At 31.6% G+C, this 26791-nt stretch overlaps 1 protein-coding gene across 1 annotated transcript; it reads right to left on the bottom strand.

Moving 5' to 3' along the window:
- Positions 1-2909: 2909 nt before the first annotated feature.
- LOC143053936 (uncharacterized) lies at positions 2910-24709 on the bottom strand. Its single transcript, XM_076226741.1, has 7 exons — positions 24044-24709; positions 16470-16530; positions 15652-15783; positions 15046-15087; positions 11323-11628; positions 10143-10170; positions 2910-3806 (listed from the first exon to the last, which is right to left on the bottom strand). The coding sequence occupies exons 1-7, from the start codon at positions 24698-24700 to the stop codon at positions 2993-2995; spliced, it is 2040 nt and encodes a 679-aa protein (XP_076082856.1). The 5' UTR covers positions 24701-24709; the 3' UTR covers positions 2910-2992.
- Positions 24710-26791: the final 2082 nt, after the last annotated feature.

Here is a 26791-nt window from a genome sequence, read left to right on the forward strand (position 1 = left end):
AAGTTATATTCATTAAAAAAAAATCAAAAAATAAAATCCCATAGGGTTCTATAGTAAATCCCTCCCTTCTACCCCCCCCCCCCCATATCCCTTAATAGACTCCATGCACAAACGAACGATTGATGGCTCACCTAGACATATTAGTCTAACATTTTGTAAAACCCTAAGTAAATCTGACAAGTGGTTTTGGGGAAACGCTCCGGACAAGGTCATTTTTTTTAAAGTGATGGAAGAAGAAAATGAAAAAGAAAAAGAAGAAGAATAATAAAAATGATAAGAACTGAGTAAAAACAATATGTCTCCAAACTGTGTTTGGGAGACTTAAATATGGACCAAATCAAGTACACTTTTTAGGGTGCACTCGACTTGAGTGACTCAGCACGAGGATATATGGAATAAACAGATTGTTTAGATCGTTTTGTAAGCAATAAACGCTAGCACATCATAGAAAATCAAGTGAGTAATATATGTTTAAAATTTTATAAAAAAAAAATAATGTAATAAAGGCCGTGGATTTTCTTTTAAGAATTTGGTTTATTTGCCACAAAGTTCCCCTTTTCTATTAAATGCAATAAAACAGTAAATAATTATGCTTTGAATCAAGTTTCCCATTGGTATATGCACAGAAAAGCATATCTCTATTAATTATTATATTTGTTGTTTTGATATTATTCCAGTTTGAAAGGTTGATATTTAACTGGCTACAGAAGGGGACATTAACTCGGGTTTTAACAGAGTTATTTGTTATTAGGATACAATATCCAATTCCTTGGTGTATTTTTTAGTAGTGATTTTTAGGCTATCCTGTCAACTACTCAGCTTTTCCAATGGAACCAAATGTGCTTCTATTCTTAGCGGCTGGCTCCTTAATTGATGTGAGCATAAATTCCTCCACTAATTTCTAAGGACAAAAACAAGGAATACGAAACATTTTTGAACCTCACTTTCCACTATATAAATGATGTTCTTTCACTAAATAAATCAACCTTTTGGTAAAAACATCCATTCATTCGACATTATAATAAAAGAACAAGAAATATGTTAAGTCTGCCTCATTTCTTGATTTTCTTCTAGAAAACAACAATTATGATAGTTAAAAACAAAACTTTACAACAAGTAGGATAATGACAGCTACCCAATTAAGGACTTTCAATTGTTATGTAGCAACACTCAATTGGTGCCTGTATACAGAGTTAATATCTCGCTGATGATACAATATTGAAGAGCTGTATTTTCTGTCGATTTCCTTCAGAGATGACTGCTCAATAAAAAAACGTGTAAACCAAGACTTCGAAGTTGAAATTATTCCTTCGTGAATGTTATGAACGCCATAACGAGTCGACTGACCTTTAAATAATATCTGTTTCACTGATGACGACATTTATGTTTACCTGACGTAACTACATTCCCATCCCCTTTCTCCTAACGTGACTCACCGGGATTGTACTAAAATAACAAACACGACGGATGCCACATGTGGAACACGTTCGGAGCATCTCAGATCATCCTTTTGTGGGGTTTGTTTTGCACAGTCCCTTTTTTTTTGTGTACTCATTTGTAAAAACAAATAACAAAATTTGTGTTGCATTTTGTGAAGTCCTTCAATAGATTTGCATAGAATTGACTATATTCAGTTCATCAGTTATAATGTGTACAGCGGGAAAATATATGACAAGGGAACTAGCTAGATTTGAAACATGAAAGTTTAGGGTTAGTGTCATAGGCAAATGAAGAAAAAGAACTCTCGGTACATTGGTGACATATCGGTGTTCTATAAAGATGATATGTAATTATTTCGTCCTTTTGTAAAATAAAATCGAAATAATGTTGACTTTCATAGTATCTTTTTTTTTCTTACGTCTAGCTAAAAATGCATTACATATTCCGGGTCCTTTGGTATATGTTTTAAGCTACTGAAATTGGAGGATGAATATGAATTTTCGACATTGCTGAAATACTGTTTGAATTAATGAGTTAACAATATGACAAATTTTCGTTCATAATATGAACTATATTATATTCAACTATCTTTTTTTCTCTCTTTGAACCAAAACATAATACATTTTACTGACAGGAACACAATCTTTCTAGTACGGATTTGTATTTTTTTTTTGAAATTTTTACGGATTTAAATCACTAAGGAAAACTGTTTAGACACGTGAGAAGGAACAGTGACAAAGTGTCATATCATATCATATAAAAATAAAATTGAAATTGTTAATACCTTTATGATTGATTTACAGCCTAACTTTTGTATAGTGTTGTCCAAGGTTAGGGGGAGGGTTGGGATCCCGCTAACATGTTTAACCACGCTACATTATTTATTTATGTGCTTGTCCCAATTTAGGAGCCTGTAATTCAGTGGTTGTCGTTTGTTTATGTGTTACATATTTGTTTTTCGTTCATTTTTTTTTCACATAAATACCGTTAGTTTTCTCGTTTGAATTGTTTTACATTGTCTTATCGGGTCCTTTTATAGCTCACTATGCGGTATGGGCTTTGCTCATTGTTGAAGGCCGTACGGTGACCTAAAGTTGTTAATGTCTGTATCATTTTGGACTTTTATGGATAGTTGTCTCATTGGCAATCATACCACATCTTCTTTTTTATATTATGTGGAATAGAGGTTCGATACTTCTTTTGTTATTAAGTTGTTTTGTGTTGTTGATATCATTGGCTTACACATCGCGTTGCACGTGGTCAATGCATGTTCATAGATATGATGCATTACAACTTAACTATAATAAAAAAGGCACGCATATTCAATAATTGCTGCAGAATAGCGTTTTCATTGCATGTGATACAAGCTGTTCCAGTACGCAGTACAAATGTCTGTTGTCAATTAATTTTAACGGACAAAATTGATCTGATAATTCAGACAAGAAGTTTCTCTTCGTACAATACAAATATATTCAAATTTTATTATGTCTGTCTACACTTCGAGCGATCGATCTACATATTATGATAGAGAACCATAGATTACAAAAAAAAACTATAAACGTGTGTTATATTTTGCGTAAAACATAATTTCTCCGCCGACTGTCACAAGTAGCATTGTCTTTGATAACATATCGTAATGCATGCAAGATATTTCCTTAGATGGTGATAACACGGGAGTGCGTGTACCTTCATTGTACGCTTTGTACAAATTCTTGTTATCAAGGAAGATTAAATTATCATCATCATCCATTGTTAATCCAAAATGAGCTGTCCCTACACTTTGCTCTAGAGTAACATGTACTGGATATCGGCTTGACTTTTGATTTATATCCTCTACATCAATTTTGACACGATATATTCTATTATCTTGTGTACTCTGACAAAACATGACAAAGATACGCCCGTCATCGTCAATTTGTCCACAGATACCAGAAGGTTCGAACTGAAGTGGAAATACGGTTTGTTTCATATCTTCCGAACGAGACAACACTTTTAATGTTCCATTTTCACATCCTACAAAGAAATAATCTTTTCTGTACATAATACTACAGCATTTTCCTTCAACTGTTATCGGTTTCTGTTGTTTTCCACTGTTAACATCAAGTACGACAATGCCTTCATTAGGTACAGTCACACACACCGTAGTGTTGTCTATTATATCTAATGAAGTTGGTGCTCCGTCTAATTTTATTGAACGCAAGAGCTGTCCTTTACCATGTTCATCACTGAAATGCATTATTTGGTGCAAGTTTTTGTCAGCAATGACTATTCGTCCATCTTTGAATGATTTGATGTCGACGAGATTTAGGTTGGGATCATTGGAGGCTTTCTCCACATAAACCTGCAATGTGTTCTTTAGGTAAAACCTAAAAAAAAACGTCTTAGCATCAAGTTTGTGTAAAATTTTTAAAATGATAATCAAGCATTTGCGAGGTAAATAGTTTGCATGTTTTATATTAATCAACTAAACATGCTAAACAAGTCCAAGACGTATCCGGATGTAGAGTATACTTATGTCCGTATTTTATCAAGAAATAACAATACATAGAAATCTATATTCACCGAAATGATTAACTGTAACTTGAATTGATTGAGGGAAACGCTCGTATTATATATCGGAAGATGTGATTGTAAGCCCTTTCGCTATGACATCGTATGCAATAATGCACATGTACATATAAATGCAATAATAAGTTGATTCTGAATTGTTTGATTAAATACTTTACGAAGTGAAGCTTTCTTACATCATATTCGAAAATTTTCTTAATTAGTATTTAGTTAAATAAGAAAGGGAAATAACAAATGAACCAATTAATTTTCAATCATTCTGATAAAAATAATCGATTAATTTAACGAATAATTGAGAAAAAATGCTTCGGAGGTGACATGATGTATAGCATAAATTCCTACATATTTGGTGATAAATATATAAATTAAAAAATTATCAAAAAAAAAAACAAGTACCGAACTCCAAGATACATTCAAAACTGTCAAAAAAATCAATTGCTAGACTTTATCATAGAAAGACAAAGAATTGAACATAACCGTTATTTCTGAATGGACGCAGGTATTTTCCTAGGCTTTTTGTCGTTATATAGCTAGGTTAACATTCCACTTGTATGCCACTTGTTTATAGTTTCTTTACATTGACACATAATGGTTGACAAACACAAAAAGACAAACGAAATATATTTATTATCCAGATTGACTTTTTATTCTTTTAAATAAAGTTATTTTAAGAATTACTGAAAATGTTTTCATATCTATATGAAGAAATAACATCAAATATGGGATGCACACTAAATAACCCGGGAAGCACGTTCAGTCAATCAGAAGACGTGTTGAACCCAAAATTAAATTTATTCCAAAAGGTTACCAACTGCCATCAATACGGTACAACAATCTATCTATTTTTAGTTTGGCATTGGACAAAGTCAGGGTTTTTCTGACTATCTGACTAATTATAACATGCGATGTTTGGTGTGTAATAATTGTTTTAGTCTTAGATACAGTGGATTCTTTCTTTTTTTTTTCTATGATGTTGATATATTGGTCTTAAACTGTCACAATTATCTTATTGTTACAGCTTTCACAAACAAGGTACCCTTATATGCTGATAATGTTAAGAATCGTGTGTCTTAAAGATAAGTTTCACTTTGTTATAATTAGTCAATTAGAAATACAAATATGTTATAATATAGACAGATAGACATATTCAATTGCAAATCATTTAAATTTGTATTCACGTATTTTGTCCGTATTTGACCTTCACATTTACATCCTTATTCGTGTAATAGGATACAAACTACGTGACATATCTATTGCTCGTTTAGAAATAAACGTACGTGTGCCTAGTATGATTGAAGGATATTATATTGCATGTGTTGCTTTTATTGATTTTGGATTATAATCAAAGGGTAAGGAATTATCATTGATTATATGTTTTTTGTTATCAGTACAACACATGACAGTACAAAGACAGTAAATTCGAGTCCCAAGTACAAGATTCATCCAACGTAGCGAACATATTGATATATAGGCTTGATCAAATCAATCATCCAATATGTTTTATTTTTCCATTTTATCAGTGTTTTCTATTTTGGTGTGTAAATTGATTTGTAAATTGAGAAACCTATGAAAATTATAATAAGTCATAATATTAAATGTAGGTCTTCGATTTTATATATAAAGACTTTATCTTTAGAGTTATTTTCTTCCAACGGTCTATGATTTTCATTTTGTTGTTGTTATTTTATTCCAAAAGTCTTTTATACATCCACAATCGTTAAACAAACGCGCACTTACATAAACACTTTGGTTGTTTGGTATTTTACATTTGAAAAGATGTTCTTGGTTTGGTAATATCACTACAAGAGTCCATAAGTCGGAAAAAAACAATTTTTGTCTAAATTTGCATGAACACTTACTCGACATTCTCCAACAGTATGCCTTGTGTCGTAATTCCTAATTTTGTCCTGACAAATTCTCAAGAATAATTTGTGTGAAATCAACTCGACCAATTCTCGACATTCTGAGTACAGTATTTAAATTTTTTGATAAATTCTTGACATTTTAACATTGTTTTGAAACTTCTCGACAGATTATCGACATTCTTATTTTTTTCAGTATGGCTTGACATATTCTGAACATTTTGAATTGTCTTAAATTTATTTGACAATTCTGAGTTTTAAAAATCATGACCAATATACATTATATCACATAATCCTCATTTCCCTTTATACATTATACCGTTGTTTTAAGATACACTTATTAAAACAAAAGCAAAGTTCGGCATGTAATTAGTAAAAATTTGAGTAGATAAAGGTTTTTATGAATACACATATGGATATGAAATTTAAAATGTGGGTATATTGATATACACCAATTAAAATGTAGGCTTGTGAATAACTACAAATGTTAATTCATAAATCTTACTAATAATTGCGAAATGATTAAAACCAATCATGTTGTAGACATTTTTCATTCCTCATGCATAATGTTCAATGGGAATATATAGTAAATAAACACTTATAGTTCCAAAATGTGGCTTTTCATAATTAGCAAAGTATTGTTGTATCCTGATTCTTCTACGTTTAGTTTAGCGACTATAAAAATGAGTATATAACAGCAAAATATAGTGTCAAGACATCTTTAATATTGTCGGGAATGTGTCGAGATATATTCAGACAGCTTTAAGATTCTCAAAACATATATAGAAATAATCAAGAATGTCAAGAATTTGCCAAGACTAATATGACAAATTTAAAGCAGTCAAGAATTGGTCGCGACTAAAAAAAACACTTATCTAATGATACAAAGAGTGTCGAGAAAATTTTAGAAATGTTAATACGGTCAAGACATTTGTCGAGAAAAAATAAGAATTTTATTACACAAATTTATATTTGAATATTTTCAAAAATTCAGACAAAGAAAGAATGTCGAGTTCAAATTCATGCTATTTCAGACAAAAAATGGTCTCTTCAAGCTTTATTACTTTTGTAGTGTATATGTTACAGGGAATTTGTAAAATCATGGATTTTGTAAAATCACTGGACTAATCAGTGATTGTGTAAAATCACTAACAGTTTCAGTGGTTTTGTAAAATCCCTGAAATTGTTAAGGATTTTACAAAATCACTGAAAATAGAGCTAGGGATTTTGTAAAATCCCTGATTACAATAAAGTATAACATGCTATTAGAAATGTGTTTTTCTTAATATAAAGATAGACCAAATGGATGATCACTAATGATTTAGAAATATATTTGTTTAATAAACACTATAAGCTAGAACTTGTGTATAATGATAATGACTAAAAGGCATATAAACGGGTATTAAGGCTGAATTTGCTTATTTTTGCAAGACAACTTTGGGTGACATCTTTTCCACTATAAGCTATTGATTTGTGAATTTTCTTAACTATGCTGTACATGTCTTCAAGACATACATATTATTTTTAAAACATCTTCATCTGATGAATATCGTTTTTAACATTTTTTTTCAAATCTCCACATTGAAAAACTTCATACCTTCATTTATCAACAAAATATTTACTTTATTTGGATTAAAAGAGTTGAGAAATGTTTTAAACTTATTCAAAGTTATACCACTTTGTGATAGAATACATGTGTCTGATAAATGACCAAAGTAGGTAAAACTTTGTTTATTTTTGCTTGGTTAGATTAACCTACTTATAAACATGCAAGTACAAAACAAAGTATTATTACCAATATTTTCTGTTGTCTTTTTTTTTATTATTATTTTGTGAAAATAAATGTTATTTTGTAGGCAGCAAATTAATAATACAACACTTATTTGCTTTTTATATCTCAATTTTCATGCAGCAATAAGATGTTCTTGATCTGATATGCATGTAATATTTGCCACTGGATCACATACCCTAACCCACTCAATTTCTTATACCTTACATATGTGTTTTTCCTCTCTAATGACAGCAATCAACCTAATGTTCAGTTTTTATATTTGATTGAAAAAAATTGATATAATTGGTTTTATTTTCTACAGTAATTGTACAGAAAACTATAATAAACAGTAACTTTCTTTCAAACAAGGTAGTGATAAGAGCTTGTTTTGTCTTCTTTCTGTGGCTCAATGACAAAATATTCCAAAATGTTTATCATACTTTTCCTGGTTCCATATGTTGCACTTTAATTTTACCTCAATTATTTGAAGTAACTTTATTGTGTATGTTTACTCTTGATTTTAAGACATTTGTACCTGGGCCATTGTTCTACAGTATGTCAGTTGTTTTGTGAATGAAAACCGTTCTCTTAATATTAAAATAAAGACTAGATTAACCTCAAACTTATTGAGTGTTACTGTTGTAGTCATTTTTCACAGAAATTCTTAATAAAATTGAATGAATGTATTTTACAAATACCCTGAATTTAATCAGTGAATCTGTAAAAAATATCTTAATTATGTCAGGGGTTTTGTAAAATCACTAATCAATTCAGTGATTTTACAAATTCCCTGAAATTTCAGTGATTTTACAAAATCACTGATTTCACCAATTCCCTGTAACATATATAGCTAAATTATTTCTATTTATAAATTTTAAGTTTGTTTATGTATATTTTGTTGTTTGTAAAGGGTAATGATTGTCTAAATTGTAATGATACTGTGTCTGAAATTCTTTGCCATTTAATTATTCCAATGATTGTTGTTTAGTATTGATAGTTCGGCTATCCAGTTCTGTTTTATATGCAACTTATGCATTATGTATTTTTCTTTCATTGATTTGACCGTTTTCGTCAATAATATAAATTATACTGTTTTTGATCCAGCTGAGCATCAATAATGGTTTATTTTTTATTTCTATATTTGTATTATCCCATAAAATTTCTTTGCGTATTTCTTTAATGTTAGTAGGCGATTTAGTTTGAATTCCACCTTTCAATAATATTGTGTCCTCCTTTACTGTAATCTAATATGAGAGTTTATCGTTTTACTTTATCTTGTTTTCCGTTACAAATGGAATTGACATTTCTCTTTCTTGATTGCAAATATACGTTTTATTTATGACTGCCATACTTGCTAAATTTGTGAATTGCGGAGCTGTTATCGTTTTAATTATTAGAATTTAACCGATGATAAGATGTCTTTTTTCCAATGATTCAATAAGTTTTTATGCTTTCTCAAACTTGTTTTTCCCAGTATAGTTTTGCACATTCTGTTGTATTTGCACCGAAATACAAGCCTAACACTTTTACAAGACGATTTGCAAAAACTTGACATTATCTACTTTATCTTTACATTTTTTTTGTTTTTTTATCCAAATGCCATCTGTTTCATTCTTATTCAGTTTAAGACCAGAAAATGTGCCAAATATTTCAATAACATGTAATGCTGCTTTACTAATGATACTAGTACATGTACTTATTTTTTTATTAGTTGTCGTTGGCTTTGAACTAGCTGTCAGTTACCGGGTGTATTTCCAGATCTTTACTGTGTGTTAAGTTGGTTGTGGGATAGATAGACACCATGGCCGGTCTGTTTTTGTTAGATATTTTTTGTTAAGTATCGATCTGATGATCTAACACGTGTCTATGCATTATAATCATTTCCTTTAAATGTTCAGGTTTGATCTTTTCTGATGAAAGATATCTAAAAAGCTCTTCATATGCACTACATTTTTGAAGTGATATTTGAATTTAGTATCTGGGTAGTATCACCATCTCAGTAGACATTGTTTCGTTATTTACATGGTTTGAGAATATCTACTGAATTTCTGTGACATTAAAAGACTTAAAAACTTTCAGTTCAGTAAATCTAAAGCAAAACTTGTTCTACGAACAACCAGGTCTAATATTACTTGTATGATACTGCTTAGTTATATAAAAAGTATTGACACTATATACGAAAGGGAGACTGGTGTATTATGTCGTTCATTTCAATGAGTTTATTTATTTCAATGTTCAGATCGCCATGTTTGTTAGACAGCTGAATTCGAAAATGCTCCCTATACAAGTTACCCACAATTAATAGAAATGTTTACACGAAGCACTAAAAATATTTCATAATCTTCCTGAAATATTGTTTTTTTATGTTAAGGTCTCCATTTTCCAAATTTCTCATGTACTTTTTACAGTAAGTTATACTATGTACTGTAAAAGAATGAAACATACGGCATGCTAATCGATCTATTACTTTTTTGAAAACAAAGAAAATATATTGGACTTACTCTTCGTTAAAATCTCCACCAAAATGATCTAAAAAAATAAATAAAAACACGCTACACAATTTGTATACTTTTGTATACTATAATTTGGAAGGTAAACACAACTATTTACGATGCATGCGACACCGTTATATTTAAATGTTCATAGCCAAAACGTGTGACATCATGCCTAGCTTAAATTATCACGACTGCTATGTAATGTGTATTCTCATTTAATTGTTTCGAATTAGCCATCTTTGATTGAGCATATATATTTTGGAAATATAAGCACTTTTGTAACTACAATCAGACATACTAAAGATATGCCGATATGATTAATATTTTGATTAAATGCTACCAACAATGGTAGTCCCATTTGAAGGAGTTTTCTTTCTACATTAGAATATAACAGAATACTCGAACATTAATTCAAAATGGGAAGGTCCATAAAAACTAACAAAATGAAAGATAATCAACCATAGGAGCGAGTGCCATTCATATTATCGACTTAAAATAAGCATTTCAAATAAAAACAAAAAGGATTAATCCCGGTTTTATAGCTTGATAAACCTCCCTCTTGTTCCATAGATTGATATAGGTGATGCCTTACAAGACCTACAATAGGAATAAACATAAATACTTTTGTTCAGTATCATTTTATACTAATGGAACAATCTAACTATAAAAATAAACCATTGAAGACACCAATAACGTATCAAACTCAAAGCATAAAAAAATAACTTTAATTATAAGTTAAAGACCATTTAGGACCCAAAATTTCCGTAGGATACTATTAAACATACAAGAAGAGACGATTAATTTTATAAAATATACGTATAACATATCAAGTTTTAATGCATGAAGCTCATTTTTAATACTTTCCGGTATCATCAGTTTTTGCAAGACTTTAGTTACACAAATGTATCATGGTTATTTAGATTTTACAAATTTCTAAATAGTCCATTTCGAAATCTCGCCAATTTATCATCATCGAGTGAAATTAAAGCGTTATATGTTTTGTATTATATTACACTTTTGCAAATAGATACTTGAAGATGTTATATTTTTACAAATTATACATTAGATCTCCAAAATTTCCTTTCTTCACTTTGACTTTATTACAGTAGTTAAAACGTAAGATGTCATGTGTTTCGAAGTGTTCACATTATTTGAAAACTCAGTCATTTTATCACTAATGTTTTACCTGTTGTAGTATTCTTTACTGTACAGTCAACTGATATTTCAGCAGGGGTCTTGACATCGATTTCTCCAAATTGAACCATTTGTTTATAAAATAAAACTGTTTCTGATTCGAAATGTTCTTGGTCTTCTACAACTTGTCTACGAAATTGCTTCTCGATAATCAGGCTTCCATCACCGATGGATTCTTTACCAACAGCTGCAAGTGCAGAGTAGTTGTGTTGAATTTTCTGTAGTATTTTTTCTACATCCCAGTTATCTGGTGGACGGACTGTCCATATAACACGATTGAAGACAGGGTTACTTTCATCTAAAACCAAAGAAACAATATTGGTTCATCTCACATGTTTTATATAGTTATCAAAGGTACCAGGATTATAATTAAAAGTATGCCAGACGCGGGTTTCATCTACATACGACTCATCAATGACGTTCAGATTAAGATAGTTGCAAAGCCAAACAAGAACAAAGTTGAAGAGCATTGAGGGTCCAAAATTCCAAAAAAGATGTGCCAAATACGGCTACGGTAATCTATTCCTGGGATAAGAAAATCCTTAGTATTTCCAAAAATTCAAAGTTTTGTAACAGGAAATTTATAAAATTGACCATATAATTGATATTCATGTCAACACCGAAGTGCTGACTACTAGGCTGGTGATTCCCTCGGGAACGAAACATTCACCAGCAGTGGCATCGACCGAGTGGTGTAAATAGTTACCAGGATTATAATTTAGTACGCCAAACGCGCGTTTTGTCATCATAAGACTCATCAGTGACGCTCCACTGGGTCGATGTAACCACTGGGTCGATGCCACTGCTGGTGGAGATTTATTTCCCCGATGGTATCACCAGCCTAGTAGTCAGTACTTCTGTTATTATTATTGATATGTTCATAATTATGAATGGACTGTTAACACAATTTTGAATTTTTGAAAAAAACTAAGGCTTTTCTACCTCAAGAACAAATTACATTAGCTGTATTTGGCAAAACCTTTAGGAAGTTTTGGTCCTCAATGCTTTTCAACTTCGTACTTTATTTGGCCTTTTAAACATTTTTGGATTTGAGCGTCACTGATGAGTCCTTTGTAGACGAAACGCGCGTCTGGCGTAAATATAAAATTTAATCCTGATATCGGATCAAAATAGTTGTAAAGCCAAACAAATACAAAGTTGAAAAGCATTGAGGGTCCTCTTTTTACATCCTAAATCCTCTAAAGGTACAGCGATTAAAAAGATACATAATTTATAGATCTTTTTTAGAAGATACATAGAGTATCGTCTACTTCCGGTTTAAAATCCTGTTACATGTTACCTTCTCATGATTCGTTCTACATTAAAATATTCTTCTGATGATTAGTCAACGATCTCTCCTACGAGGACGCTGGGTCGTTATGAGTAAAGATACTAGTACACAATAGATAAATCATATAAATCACCAATATTTAAAAAAAAATGGAAATAATCACCATTTCTATTTATCAAAAAAAATTGGTAACATATACTCTTCGTCAGTATGATATTAATGCATGATGATAGAAATAAAAGATTCTTAGTTAAATGGTGTGTTAGTGACCTTATAGAATATTTATGGGGTCAGTTAATTCCATATAGGGCGAGATTGAAGCTTGAATCCCTATATTAAATTTACTGACCCCATATATATCGTATAAGGTCACTAGCACATTGTGTAACACATTTCACTAACTGACTATCTTCAAATGTAGTATTTAGACTTGTGGCATATCATGGTGTCTTAGTCTTCAATACTTAGTTTTAACATGTTTAAGTACCAACTTCCATTTGTCTATACGAAACAAAAACGTCAGCAATAACAATGTGTTATAGGCGAGTGAAATATTTCAAAAAGACACTTATAGTTAACGACTTTAATGCTACTAACACGGCTATGTTATATATTATTCGAAAGCTGTACTTTTTTATTTTGCCCGGTCGTAAAAAACTCCGATTGTACATTTTCTGTTCAATCTAGTTCAAAGATCATGAATTAGCATTCAAATGTTCTGCGATTATTAAACGAAAAGCCATTTTTTATTATTGTACAATAAAATTTTCCAAAAGATCATATGAACTTTATTTAACACGATACATTATTACCAATTCAAACAAAAAAATGAGATATTAGTTGCGCAGTATTTCCCGAAAATTGAAATTCATAAAAAATCCTGCAAAATTAAAGGAAAATGTTCCAAAAGAGAAATATATCTTGATAATCGATATTTGTATGCTAAAATAAAATGATAAATGCACGAGTTTAAGATCAATGATTAATTGTTGTATAATTTTAAGATGCAATTATTAACTATTTTTCACAGAACAGCCTTCTATTAAAGTGTTCGCAGGAAAGTCTCAATGTGCGCTAGGTCCAATTTTAGGAATAAATTACATAAAGATAAAGGTGCACGCGATCAATCGTAAAGTTATAGAGTTAAGTGTATTCTTGTTGAAAGTGTGAGTGCTTCAACACCAACAAAACTGAGAGTTACATACTTTTCAAAAGGTACATTTTCTTTCAATTTTTTTTCTAAATGCGACAGTTGTTTTCTAATAATATATTTCTATGTATGTTGACGTTTGTTTTTGCAGCAGTTCAGTGTTTCTGCTATTCCTTTGTTTTCCTCGGTTTTGGTTTGTGAACCGGATTTGTTTCAGTTAAATATATGACTATTGAAAAGCGGGTCACTGAACTAGTAGATATATTTGTTTAGGGGCCAGCTCTCAATTTTATACTATAGTTGTATTTTTTTAATTGCTTTATTGTGAGCAGTTACCAACTATCAAGGAAATTGTAAAAGTAAATGCAAACTATTGGAATATTGTATCAACTTGACAAGAAGATGCCACGAAATAACGTTACAATTTGTGTTGAAACAAAGAGTTTTTTTCTAAATTTCGCGGGCAGTACGTGGACTGAGCATGCAAAGACAAATTAGAAAATACAAAATACTACATTTATACGTCATATCATGAATGTTTCCGACTTGGTTTGCGGCTCAATGAAACCGATCTCTTCCTATAGTAGTATAGATACACAGGCATTGCTGTAATGTTGCTACATGGAAATAAAAAGTTCACATTAAAGGTTTCTGAAATCATCATTTTTTCGTAAATTTTGTTCTCACCCGACCCTCATCGTCGATGTGATAGAGTTAACTCTATCTGTTGAGTCTTTTGTTTTCAATTTCAATTACATTGTGACAAACTTTGCACTATTCAAGATAATGGAAGCTTCTTTTGAGTCGTCATCAGAAACTCTTGCATGAAAGCAACCTCGTATGAAAAGGGGGCAAGTCAAGGTATTCATGAAGTTAAGTTGTAATTAGAATCGGTGCGTATTAATGGTTTTTTTGTTCAAAACTATTCTTTTTTATGAATATATGCTTTAAACAAAAAACAACACAGTTTAAGCAATTAGGAACAGAAATTTTATAATGTGTTTACAGGTTTTTTAATTCTTTGTTATTGCAATTTTCATCACATTGCACCTTAAGAAAGACGAAAAAACAATGTTGTTCGTGTTTTGTACAGTTGTATAAATGAAGGCAACAGTTGTATATCACTGTTCGAAAGTCAAAAATCGATTGAGAAAAAACAAATCCGGGCCAAAAACTAAACACCCCTGGAGATGAGAGGAACACAACGAAACAACAGAAACACCGAAGTGCAACAAAGAACAAACAACAACTTTAATTGAGGTAAATAAGTTTACCTTCTGCAAGATTTGAATCCGCTGCATAAAAGTACCTTGAGCCTGAAAATAAATCGTAAGATTATGAGTTTACATTAACAGCAAGTAATTGATAGGTTGATAAATAGTATTCAAATACAGATGTCGTCATTAACCGTTTTGAAATATTTATTTCTGCATTGATTTTAACCAAACTGCTACTTTCTGACGTTTCGAAAGGCATTATAATGAGAAGACTGACTTTACTGATGATTTTTTTATTATTCGTGGGATACGAAGTGGTACATATTAACCACTAATTTAGATATTTAAAGAGTTAACATTTGTGTAGGCTAGTATGCCCACAAAATAAAGAAATACAAAATCTTTAAAAATACACTAAAATTGGTACCCGAGGAAATTTTATTTTAACTTATATCAAGTCTTTGTTGGATTTGGTGAGTTAATGATCTTTTCACATCTAGCGTGTACCACTATGGCGTTTAAAGAAATGACAATAGGGTAACTGTACTTTAATCACATATTAATAATTTTGTTATATCATGAGGGACAATCGATAGTGAATTTATAATGAAAGTATATCACCTTGACACTGTTGATATCGTGACAGTATAATGAATTAATTACCATAAGATGGACAGCACAGACAACACTTCCAACTTTGAGATGACTGTTCAGTTGTCTTTGGGGACGAATGATGATAATCAGGGAATACGCTTTGTATTTTAAACAATAGATTTTCTATCCTGAAAATGTGTTCTGAAAGAAAGATACTGAGTTCATATTTTATGAACTTGATTATGGACATCTTTTGTCCGAATTTGAATCATTTCAATTTTTTGCTCGGGCTTTACCATTAAGTCTTTTGCAATGTTAATCTGTTCATTAATTTCATATAATTCATCATGTTCATGTCTAAAACATTTATAATATCAGTTGTATTTTGTAAAGGTAGTTTCTACTTCAACAACAATGAACAAGTGGCTTTTGTAGTACATCCATAATGATCACTAGCTTTTGAACTCTTTTGTTTTAAGTTAAAAAAAAAAACAGTTCTGTGTAGGTGTGGTCGACCACAGTCGTAACTGACTAGAATATTCGGTTCTATATCGAAAATATTAACTTGATTGCAGTGTTCAGAAAATGTTTATGCAATTTATGTCATTGAAGGCCATTGTTGACTATAAATTTTGCACATTGATAACATTTAATTGAAATTCTAACTAACATTAATGTTCGTGTGAACATATATAAGGGAGAGCGCCCATACTAAAATGTAGTTTTCATGTTAAATAACATTAATCTCGAACACACAATCACACACACATACACATACACACATACACACTATGTCTGTTCACATATCCGAATTCGTAATATTATATACAAGAAGTCTTCAAGCACAATCAGATATTATCGTTTGTTTTATTTAATATTATATTTACCTCTCAGTGATAAATATTGAACATCAACTTGTTTCTCTCTGTTCAATGAAATTTCCCGCTGCTAAGACAAAATAAGATATGATTTAATTCAAAACCAATCTAATGAATTGTCCATAGAATTAAGAATAAAATGTAAACACTTGTATTACAACCATTACAAGAATTAATATAAAATTGAGAATACAAATGGGGAATGTTTCAAAGAGACAACAACCCGACCATAGAGCAGACCACCAAAGGGTCTTCAATGAAGCAATGAACTCCCACAACCAGAGGCGTCCTTCAGCTAACCCCTAAACAAATATGTATACTAGTTCTGTGATAATGGACGTCAGACTAATATGTTTATTTGACAAATTTATAGAATTCCTATAAAAAAGATAATCTTTTAAGATTAAGAGTATCATAAGCATATGCATATTTTTCAACTTGGTGCTCTTAAATGTTGGATACTTTTTGTTTTGCATCGACCATACATAGCTCACTGTTAAGTTTTTCCTGACGTCACTATCGATGCATCTTCCATGTTTTCAACTGAAAAAAGACCTTTCTCGTTTCTTTAACAGATTGGACCGTTGGTTTCCCCGTTTGAATGGTTTTACACTAGTATTTTTTGGGGCCCTTCATAGCTTGCTGTTTGGTATGAGCTTATGCTCCTTGTTGAAGACTTACCTTGACTTATTATGGTTTGTTTTTATAAATTGTGACTTTGATGACGAGTTGTCTCAATGGCACTCATACCCCATCTTCCTTTATCTACTTTCATATGAGTTCTATATTTTCCCAATATCAAACTTTATTTAAATCCAAACAGAAATGTTCAGTTTTAATCACTATTCGATTTTTGTGGAACACTATATGCTAGAATTACACACTACTTAAAGAGTTATTGGGGGTGACCGGGTGTTGGAGTCTTATTAATAATTACACTTATTCACAGCTAATGTATAATTATGACCCTATCAATGAGTATCCATGTGGACACAGAAGTACTGACTAGTGATACCCTCGAGAAGGAAATCACCACTAGCAATGACAGTAGTGGGGGAAGTGGGCATTCTGGCGACCTTTTGCTAATGTTAACCCTATGGGGAAAAGGTAGTCTCCTAAGAGGGAGCCTCCCGATGTGAGGCTAATTTTAATGACGTCAATTTAAGTATTATGACATTAATTAATTAATTACTTTGGAAGATAAGGTCATTATTAAGTGTTACTAATTACGGCTAATTAATTGGCGTTATTGAATAAGTATAAATATATATTTTCTTTTTATTTGATGCAAATTCCCAGTCTATAAATAGATACACAGGAAAACCCCTCCTTAGTGTGTATTTACAGATCATTATTGTATAAGATGTCTCTGGTATTACATACTATTGATTCACCTACGGCTATTTATCTCTGATAAAATGATTATTAAATCAATATTGAAAGCGTGTTTAAACTTGTCCAGTAGTGTACGTAGTGACCTTTAACATGTTGATACGTGTCAATAAATCCGCCATATTGAATTCTTATACCAGATTTCTAGTTGGTCGTTTGAAATCATTAAATCGTTATATTATTGGCACTAATTAGTATTATATATCTTAATATTTATGGGATGAAATGTTTTAAAGTATTTCATCTCGAATTTATACTGTACTAAATCACTGAAAGCGTGCGTAAACTTGTCTTTGACGTACTATATTATCAAGCTTAGACTTGTCAATAATCGGATTTAGATTAGTCGTCATGTTGAAAATATTATAAACATAGTTATGCAGTCTTTCGAAAGAAGTCAATCATAATATTAGTTGAATTAAATAGTATTATTCTTACAAAGATGAGATTTATAATGTAATTTATTTTAATGTGTTCGATGATACCTACTGTTGTGATACGTCTTTTGTTTAATATCCAACTATCAGCCCTCCGTTTATCATATATTTTAATATATAGTATAAACTGAAAACTTATTTTAATATTTCCTCGATCATATACACTTTATTACTGACATCCTTTTACTATAAAATGCCAAACTGATAATCAAGACATTTCAACAGTTTCTGTTGACCTCAATCACCTGGTGTGATTAAGTACATGGGTGAATGACCATTAATGTAAACATGTCAAATAGTTCTTATCAAATAATGATTATTTCAACCTTTTATTTTATCAGGCTGTAGTAATATTAATTTTTGACAAACTTTTTCATTAAAAGATTCTATTGGTACATGAACAAGACTTTATCGAACAGAAATTTAAGCATTGCGAACCCATGACCATGACTGTCAGTGATTTGCAATCCTTTAAGAAGGCAACTCTGTGTCACATATAAAAAAAAAGAACTAGCAGACATTAGAGTTCGAGATCATTGTCACGTGACTGGAAAATTTAGAGGGACAGCTCATAACGACTGTAGCATCAACTATAAGTTTACAGGTCGAATTCCAGTTGTTTTTCACAATCTGCGAGGATATGATAGTCATTTAATTATATAAGCTATTGGAAAAGTTGAAGGAAAGCAACTGAATTGTATCGCTAATTATATGGAAAAGTATATTTCTTTTTCATTAGGATGTATGGATTTTATAGACTCGCTCCAGTTTATGTCTGCCTCATTACAATAACTCGTGTAAAACCTTGCAAAAGAAGGTTCGAGTAAATTTAGACACATGACAAGCCACTTTGGAGAAAAACGGATAAGCCTACTTCTGCGAATACAAATATACCCATACGAGTATTTTGATTCCGAGGCAAAGTTTTTAGAATCTCATCTACCACCGATTGAATCTTTCTACAATACATTATCGGGAGAAGGTATAACCACACTGGACTATGCACATGCCCAACACGTATGGCAATTGTTTAACATACAGAATCTTGGACAGTATCACGATCTATACGTTCTATCAGATGTTCTTGCATTAGCCGACGTCTTTGAAAATTTCAGGGGATGCTGCACATTTTGATACATCTCCCGGTTTAGCCTGGAAGGCTGCCTTGAAAATGACAAGTGTCAAGCTGGAATTACTAACTGATATAGACATGCATTTGTTTATAGAGAAAGGATTAAGAGGAGGAATATCAATGAAATCCCATCGTCATGCCAAAGCTAACAATAAACATGTACCAAACTACGATCCAAATCAACCCATAAATCACTTGATGTACCGAGATGCCAACAACTTATACGGATGGGCCATGTCACAAGCACTTCCAGTTGAAGGTTTCAGATGGCTTACGATTCTGAAATTAAGAACCTAAACATAAGTGACGTTGAAGATGACAGTAACAATGGTTTTATATTAGAAGTTGACTTAGAATATCCTAGGGAACTACACGACGACCACAACGAATATCCACTCGCTCTAGAAAAATTAAAGGTTACAAACGATATGTTATCGCCATATGCAGAAAAATTGTTGGTCGATTTAAACTTAAACGGAACATCGACAGAAAAATTAATACCAAATTTATTTCCAAAGGAAAAATACGTGGTACATTACAGAAATTTAAAACCCTACTTATCACTTGGAATGAGACTATCAAAGATCCATAGAGTCTTGACATTTGAACAACGACCCTGGTTAAAGATATATATTGATTTCAATACAGAGAAGAGAAAGCTTGCACATATTGAGTTCGAGAAGGATTTTTTTAAACTGATGAATAATGCAGTCTTTGGAAAGACGATGGAAAATTTAAGGAAGAGAACAGATAGAAAACTTGTGAATGACCAATCAAAGGCCAGAAAATTAATCAGCAAACCAACATTTCATGCCTTCAAAATATTCAACGACAATTTGGTGGCTGTTCACATGTTGAAACAACGATTATACTTAAACAGACCCATCTACGTGGGATTCACTATACTCGATTTGTCAAAGACACTTATGTACGATTTCCATTATAATTACATGAAGGATAAATATGGATCTAGAGCAACACTCTTGTTTACGGACACCGACTCGCTTTGCTACAACATCAACACTGATGATATATATCGAGATATGATGGAGAACAAACACGTGTTTGATACGTCAGAGAACAACCCTGAACATCGGCTTTATAGCACTTTAAATACAAAGGTGTTAGGAAAGATGAAGGACGAAATACATGGTATTCCCATACAAGAATTTGTTGGTCTTAAGTCAAAGATGTACTCATTGATATATAAGGAGAATGAAACACTCTGCGAAAAGAAGACAGCAGAGGGTATAAAGAAGAATGTGATCAAACATGATACACGACACGAACATTATAAACAATGTTTATTCAATAAAGAGATCCATATGTCTACCATGACACAAATCCGTTCATATGACCACTAATTATATTATATATTAATCACCAAACTTGGCTTATCACCTTATGATAACAAAAGATACTTACTAGATGAGGGGATACAAAGTTTAGTTTATGGACATTGGAGAATATAATTATATATAAAAGACGTCATGTTGCGACACCAAAGAAACAAACACAGAATCAGTCAACCATATCCGCAGACCAATGATGCATATCCGCTTTGATTGGTCATTCAAAAGTTTTCTATCTGTTCTCTGCCATAAATTTTCCATCGTCTTTCCAAAGACTGCATTATTCATCAGTTTAAAAAAATCCTTCTCGAACTCAATATTTGCAAGCTTTCTCTTCTCTGTATTGAAATCAATATATATCTTTAACCAGGGTCGTTGTTCAAATTTCAAGACTCTATGGATCTTTGATAGTCTCATTCCAAGTGATAAGTAAAGTTTTAAATTTCTGTAATGTACCACGTATTTTTCCTTTGGAAGTAAATTTGGTATTAATTTTTCTGTCGATGTTCCGGTTAAGTTTAAATCGACCAATAACTTTTCTGCATATGGCGATAACATATCGTTTGTAACCTTTAACTTTTCTAGAGCGAGTGGATATTCGTTGTGGTCGTCGTGTAGTTCCCTAGGATATTCTAAGTCAACTTCTAATATAAAACCATTTTTACTGTCATCTTCAACGTCACTTATGTTTAGGTCGTAATTTCAGAATCGTTAAGCCATCAGAAACCTTCAACTGGAAGTGCTTGTGACATGGCCAATCCGTATAAGTTGTTGCCATCTAGGTGCATCACGTGATTAATGGGTTGATTTGGATCGTAGTTTGGTACATGTTTATTGTTAGCTTTGGCATGACGATGGGATATCATTGATAGTCCTCCTCTTAATCCTTTCTCTATAAACGAATGCATGTCTATATCAGTTAGTAATTCCAGCTTGACACTTGTCATTTTCAAGGCAGCCTTCCAGGCTAAACCTGGAGATGTATAAAAATGTGCAGCATCCAGTCCAAAGTAGTTGAGACAGATTTCCCTGAAATTTTCAAAGACGTCGGCTAATGCAAGAACATCTGATAGAACGTATAGATCGTGATACTGTCCGAGATTCTGTATGTTAATCAATTGCCATACGTGTTGGGCATGTGCATAGTCCAATGTGGTTATACCTTCTCCCGATAATGTACTGTAGAAAGATTCAATCGGTGGTAGTTGCGATTCTAAAAACTTTGCCTCGGAATCAAAATATTCGTATGGGTATATTTGTTTTCGCAGAAGTAGGCTTATCCGTTTTTCTCCAAAGTGGCTTGCCATGTGTCTAAATTTACTCGAACCTTCTTTTGCAAGGTTTTCCACGAGTTATTGTAATGAGGTAGTCATACACTGGAGCGAGTCTATAAAATCCATACATCCCGATGAAAAAGAAATATACTTTTCCATATTATTAGCGATACAATTCAGTTGCTTTTCTTAAACTTTTCCAATAGCTTGTATAATTAAAAGACTATCATATCCTCGCAGATTGTAAAAAACAACTGAAATTCGACCTGTAAACTTATAGTTGATGCTACAGTCGTTATGAGCTGCCCCTCTAAATTTTCCAGTCACGTGACAATGATCTCGAACTCTAATGTCTGCTAGTTCTTTTTTACATATGTGACACAGGGTTGCCTTCTTAAAGGATTGCCAATCACTCCCAGTCATGGTCATGGGTTCGCAATGCTTAAATTTCTATTCGATATAGTCTTGTCCATGTACCAATACAAAATAACTTGAAATAATAGCATATTTTAATGAAAAAGTTTGTCAAAAATTAATATTACTACAGCCCGATAAAATAAAAGGTTGAAATAATCATTATTTGATAAGAACTATTTGACATGTTTACATTAATGGTCATTCACCCATGTACTTAATCACACCAGGTGATTGCGGTCAACAGAAACTGTTGAAATGTCTTGTTTATCAGTTTGGCATTTTATAGTAAAAGGATTTCAGTAATAAAGTGAATATGATCGAGGAAAAATAATAAAATAAGTTTTCAATTCATACAATATATTATATGATTAACGGAGGGATGATGGTTGGATATTAAACAAAAGACGTATCATAACAGTAGGGATCATCGAACACATTAAAATTAACTACTTGATAAATCTCATCTTTGTAAGAATAATACTATTCAATTCAATGAATATTATGATTTACTTATTTCAAAAGACTGCAAAACGTGACAATGTTTATAATATTTTCAACATGGCGATTACATTTAAATCGGATTATTGACAAGTCTAAACTTGATTAAATAGTACGTCAAAGACAAGTTAACGAACGCTTTCAGTGATTTAGTACAGTATAAATTCAAGATTAAATACTTTAAAAAAAAATCACCCCATAAATATTAAGATATATTATACTAATTAGTGCCAATAATATAACGATTTAATGATTTCAAAGACCAAGTTGAACTAGAAATCTGGTATAAGAATTCAATATGGTGGATTTATTGACACGAATCAACATGTTAAAGGTCATTAAGTACACTACTGGACTAAACACGCTTTCAATATTGATATAATAATCATGTTATCAGAGATAAATAGCCGTAGGTGAATATGTAATTCCAGAGACATCTTATACAATAATGATCTGTAAATATACACTAAGGTGGGGTTTTCCTGTGTATCTATTTATAGACTGGGAATTTTCATCAAATATAAAGAAGATATATATTTATAATTATTCAATAACGCCAATTAATTAGCCGTAATTATTAACACTTAATAATGACCTTATCTAAAGAAATTAATGAATTAATGTCGTAATACTTAAAATGACGTCATAAACATTAGCCTCACATCGAGAGGCTCCCTCTTAGGAGGCTACCTTTTCCCCATAGGGTTAACATTAGCAAAAGGTCGCCAGAATGCCCACTTCTCCCACTACTAATGACATTAAACCAGTAGTTGTAAATACACATTGCGTATATTTATATATCTTCAGTAATAAACGAGGAAAAGTATAAGAAGGAAACAATTACAAGCTTTGAATAACTTACTCAACTTAAAAGTACCAAATGTGTAGCCACATACATGACATGTGCTACATTGAGGTTCATCTCTAAATTGTTTATGTTTTCAAAATAAGTTTAATGATTTCAATTGCAAGCGTTTGATGCTTAAATGTAAACTTATCACTATCAAAGAAGTCGTATCATCAGTGAAGGGGAATCAATCAAAAAGTACTAGTATCAAAATAACAAGAACGAAAAACATACCCTCTTGATATCATCTATAACTCTCATAAATTCTTCAGGAGTAACAGCAGCAATGTGCGATGCAGATATCTGTTTTGCTTCGTATTCTTTAAAAGAAGGGTCGATTTCATTCGCAAAAAACAATACAGCTGTTTCGAGTTCCAACCACTTTTTTTTGAAGTCATTTTCTTTTAATATTCTACTTGCTGAATGTGAAAGTTCATTTCTGATTTTTCTTATAACTTCAATTTGTTGTTTTACTCGCCAAAAAACAACATTGTCAAATATTTTTAAGAGACAATGCAATGTTCCGATATCTGCTGCGGTTGTTTTAACGCCTGGTAAAGCTATATATTTGCATATACAATACTGAGTTATTCGTCCTTGTTGATCTGTCGTTTCGTGTCCAGGAGTGACTGTTTTGGTAAAGTCATACAAAGTAGCCATTTGAGGTTCGGTAAGGACACGCCTTGTATACGTTCTTTGTGGAGCATGTTTACATTCACAACATGGTAAATGTATAATCCATTGATGAAATATGTCATGTTTAAATGTGTTGAGAAATACTTCAAAACGTCCATTTTTCAGAACCTTTACATTTATGAAAAAGCATAAGATTGACATTGCTTTTTCAAAACAGAATTTTGATAATCGTTCAAACAGCATCTCTTCTTCCATATCCGTTTTTCCAAACTAATGGTATGACACTTCAAATAGTTTAAACCTTTAAATCAATGTTATCTCGTCAGTTCAACGATAAATTAAAAGCTATACAGATCATGATTTCATATTAGAACTATGAGCTCACCTTACGTACGTCTGTTTATTTTCTACATTCAGACATTTTTCTAGAGTTCAATATGATATTATATTTGTCATTATCAACGTCAGTTTAAAAACCGTTTATAATTCTAAAATGGTAATTAATTACGTGGGTAGAGACGCTTAAAAAAATACCAAGTATAAAGAACTTATTCTAGGTCGTACCTAGCAGTACAGGGATATAACTCTGTAAAATAAGATAAATGTTTTAATCACGTTGTTTTGTTAAGGCATTTGGCCTTTTTACTTTTTTAGATTCGAGCGTCACTGATGTGTTTTTGTAGACGAAACGCGCGTCTGGCGTATATAGCAAATTATGAGTTTGTTGTTAAGGAAATATTAAGCTTCTCAATTATTAAAAATTGGTTTGTGGAACAGCTATATATCTAATGAAATTTTTCCGAGAAAGTGATTGGTTTCAGTTTTTGTGGATTTTTTTCTTATTTTTATTTCAAAGGGTATAAGTAAATATTCTGTCAAAGTTTTATGGTAATTAAACGAGCTTAATTAATTAATTATAATCATAGTTTTTGTGTACAACATTAAACCTTTATATTGTGTCAATGGTTACATATATCAGTGCGTTAATAAGGTCATTAATAATTGACACAATGTAAATGTAGTATCTACACGACTTTTTCGAATAGCTCTTTGTTTTGAAACTAACCATCAACCAGTATTTGACAGTATCACAATGTCCAAAAAACGGTAAAACACTACAACAACAAAAAAGAAATCAACTTACGAACAAAGAATAGTCGTAAACTAAATTTTACAAAAAGTCAAATGAAAGAATGTAAAATTAAATAAAGGTAGTAAGGTCTTCCGGGCGAATCATAAGATTACCAGGAACTCTTATTCAACATGTTCAACCAAAATATGATTTTGAAAATTTCTTTTAAGAAAAAAAGAATAACAAACAAATGTTTGAACGTCAAAATTCTGAAAAAAATTGACATTGAGAAGGTTTGGTGATTTAATCTCTCGTAATTCTGTCTTTGGTAGAATAATTTATAGACTATTTTTATTCCTTGTATAATTTTGCAAACACGTTCTTACTACTTTTGCTCACACTTTAAATATTTGCGTTACCGTCTCACTGTTAATATTTGCCTCCTATCTTTTTTTATTCACCTAGTTAACATTTTCCAATCAATTTTGTTAAATAATATCCTTGTTTCATGAATTTTGACAATATATGGACTACACAGATACACGCTCATATGTTTTGATAAATTAGAAACAGGTATTAAAATGTATTGATTTTACGAGGATTACAAATCAAAGGGAGATAGATTTAGCCTGTAATGTATAAAAATCAATCGTACACCTCTTGAAAGTATTTTATTATCTGTATGTCTACATTATTATCAATCTAATTTATCGAGGTTTGGCATGCCATAAAACCAGGTTCAACCCACCACTTTTATTCCCCTTTAAAAGTGTCCTGTACCAAGTCAGGAAGATGGCCATTGTTATAATATTGTTCGTTTCTGTGTGTGTTGCATTTTAACGTTGAGTCGTTTGTATTTTCTCTTATTTTTGAGATAAGACGTGGCACGGTACTTGTTTATCCCAAATTCATGTATTTGGTTTTAATGTTATATTTGTTATTCTCGTGGTGTTTTGTCTGTTGCTTGGTCCGTTTCTGTGTGTGTTGCGTTTCGGTGTTGTGTCGTTGTTCTCCTCTTATATTTAATGCGTTTCCCTCGTTTTCAGTTTGTTACCCCGATTTTGTTTTTTGTCCATGGATTTATGAGTTTTGAACAGCGGTATACTACTGTTGCCTTTATTTATAACCGCATAACCGGATCTCAAAAGATAACAATACAATGCTATAAAAAAATGTGCTTGCCGATCAACCAATTCATGTTAATATGTTCATATTTTCCTAGTTGACAATTCAATCGTTCATGACTAAAACCAAAATGATTGATTTGAAGACAA

Source organism: Mytilus galloprovincialis, chromosome 12 (genome assembly GCF_965363235.1).
Source record: "Mytilus galloprovincialis chromosome 12, xbMytGall1.hap1.1, whole genome shotgun sequence".
Classification (NCBI taxonomy): Eukaryota; Metazoa; Mollusca; class Bivalvia; order Mytilida; family Mytilidae; genus Mytilus; species Mytilus galloprovincialis.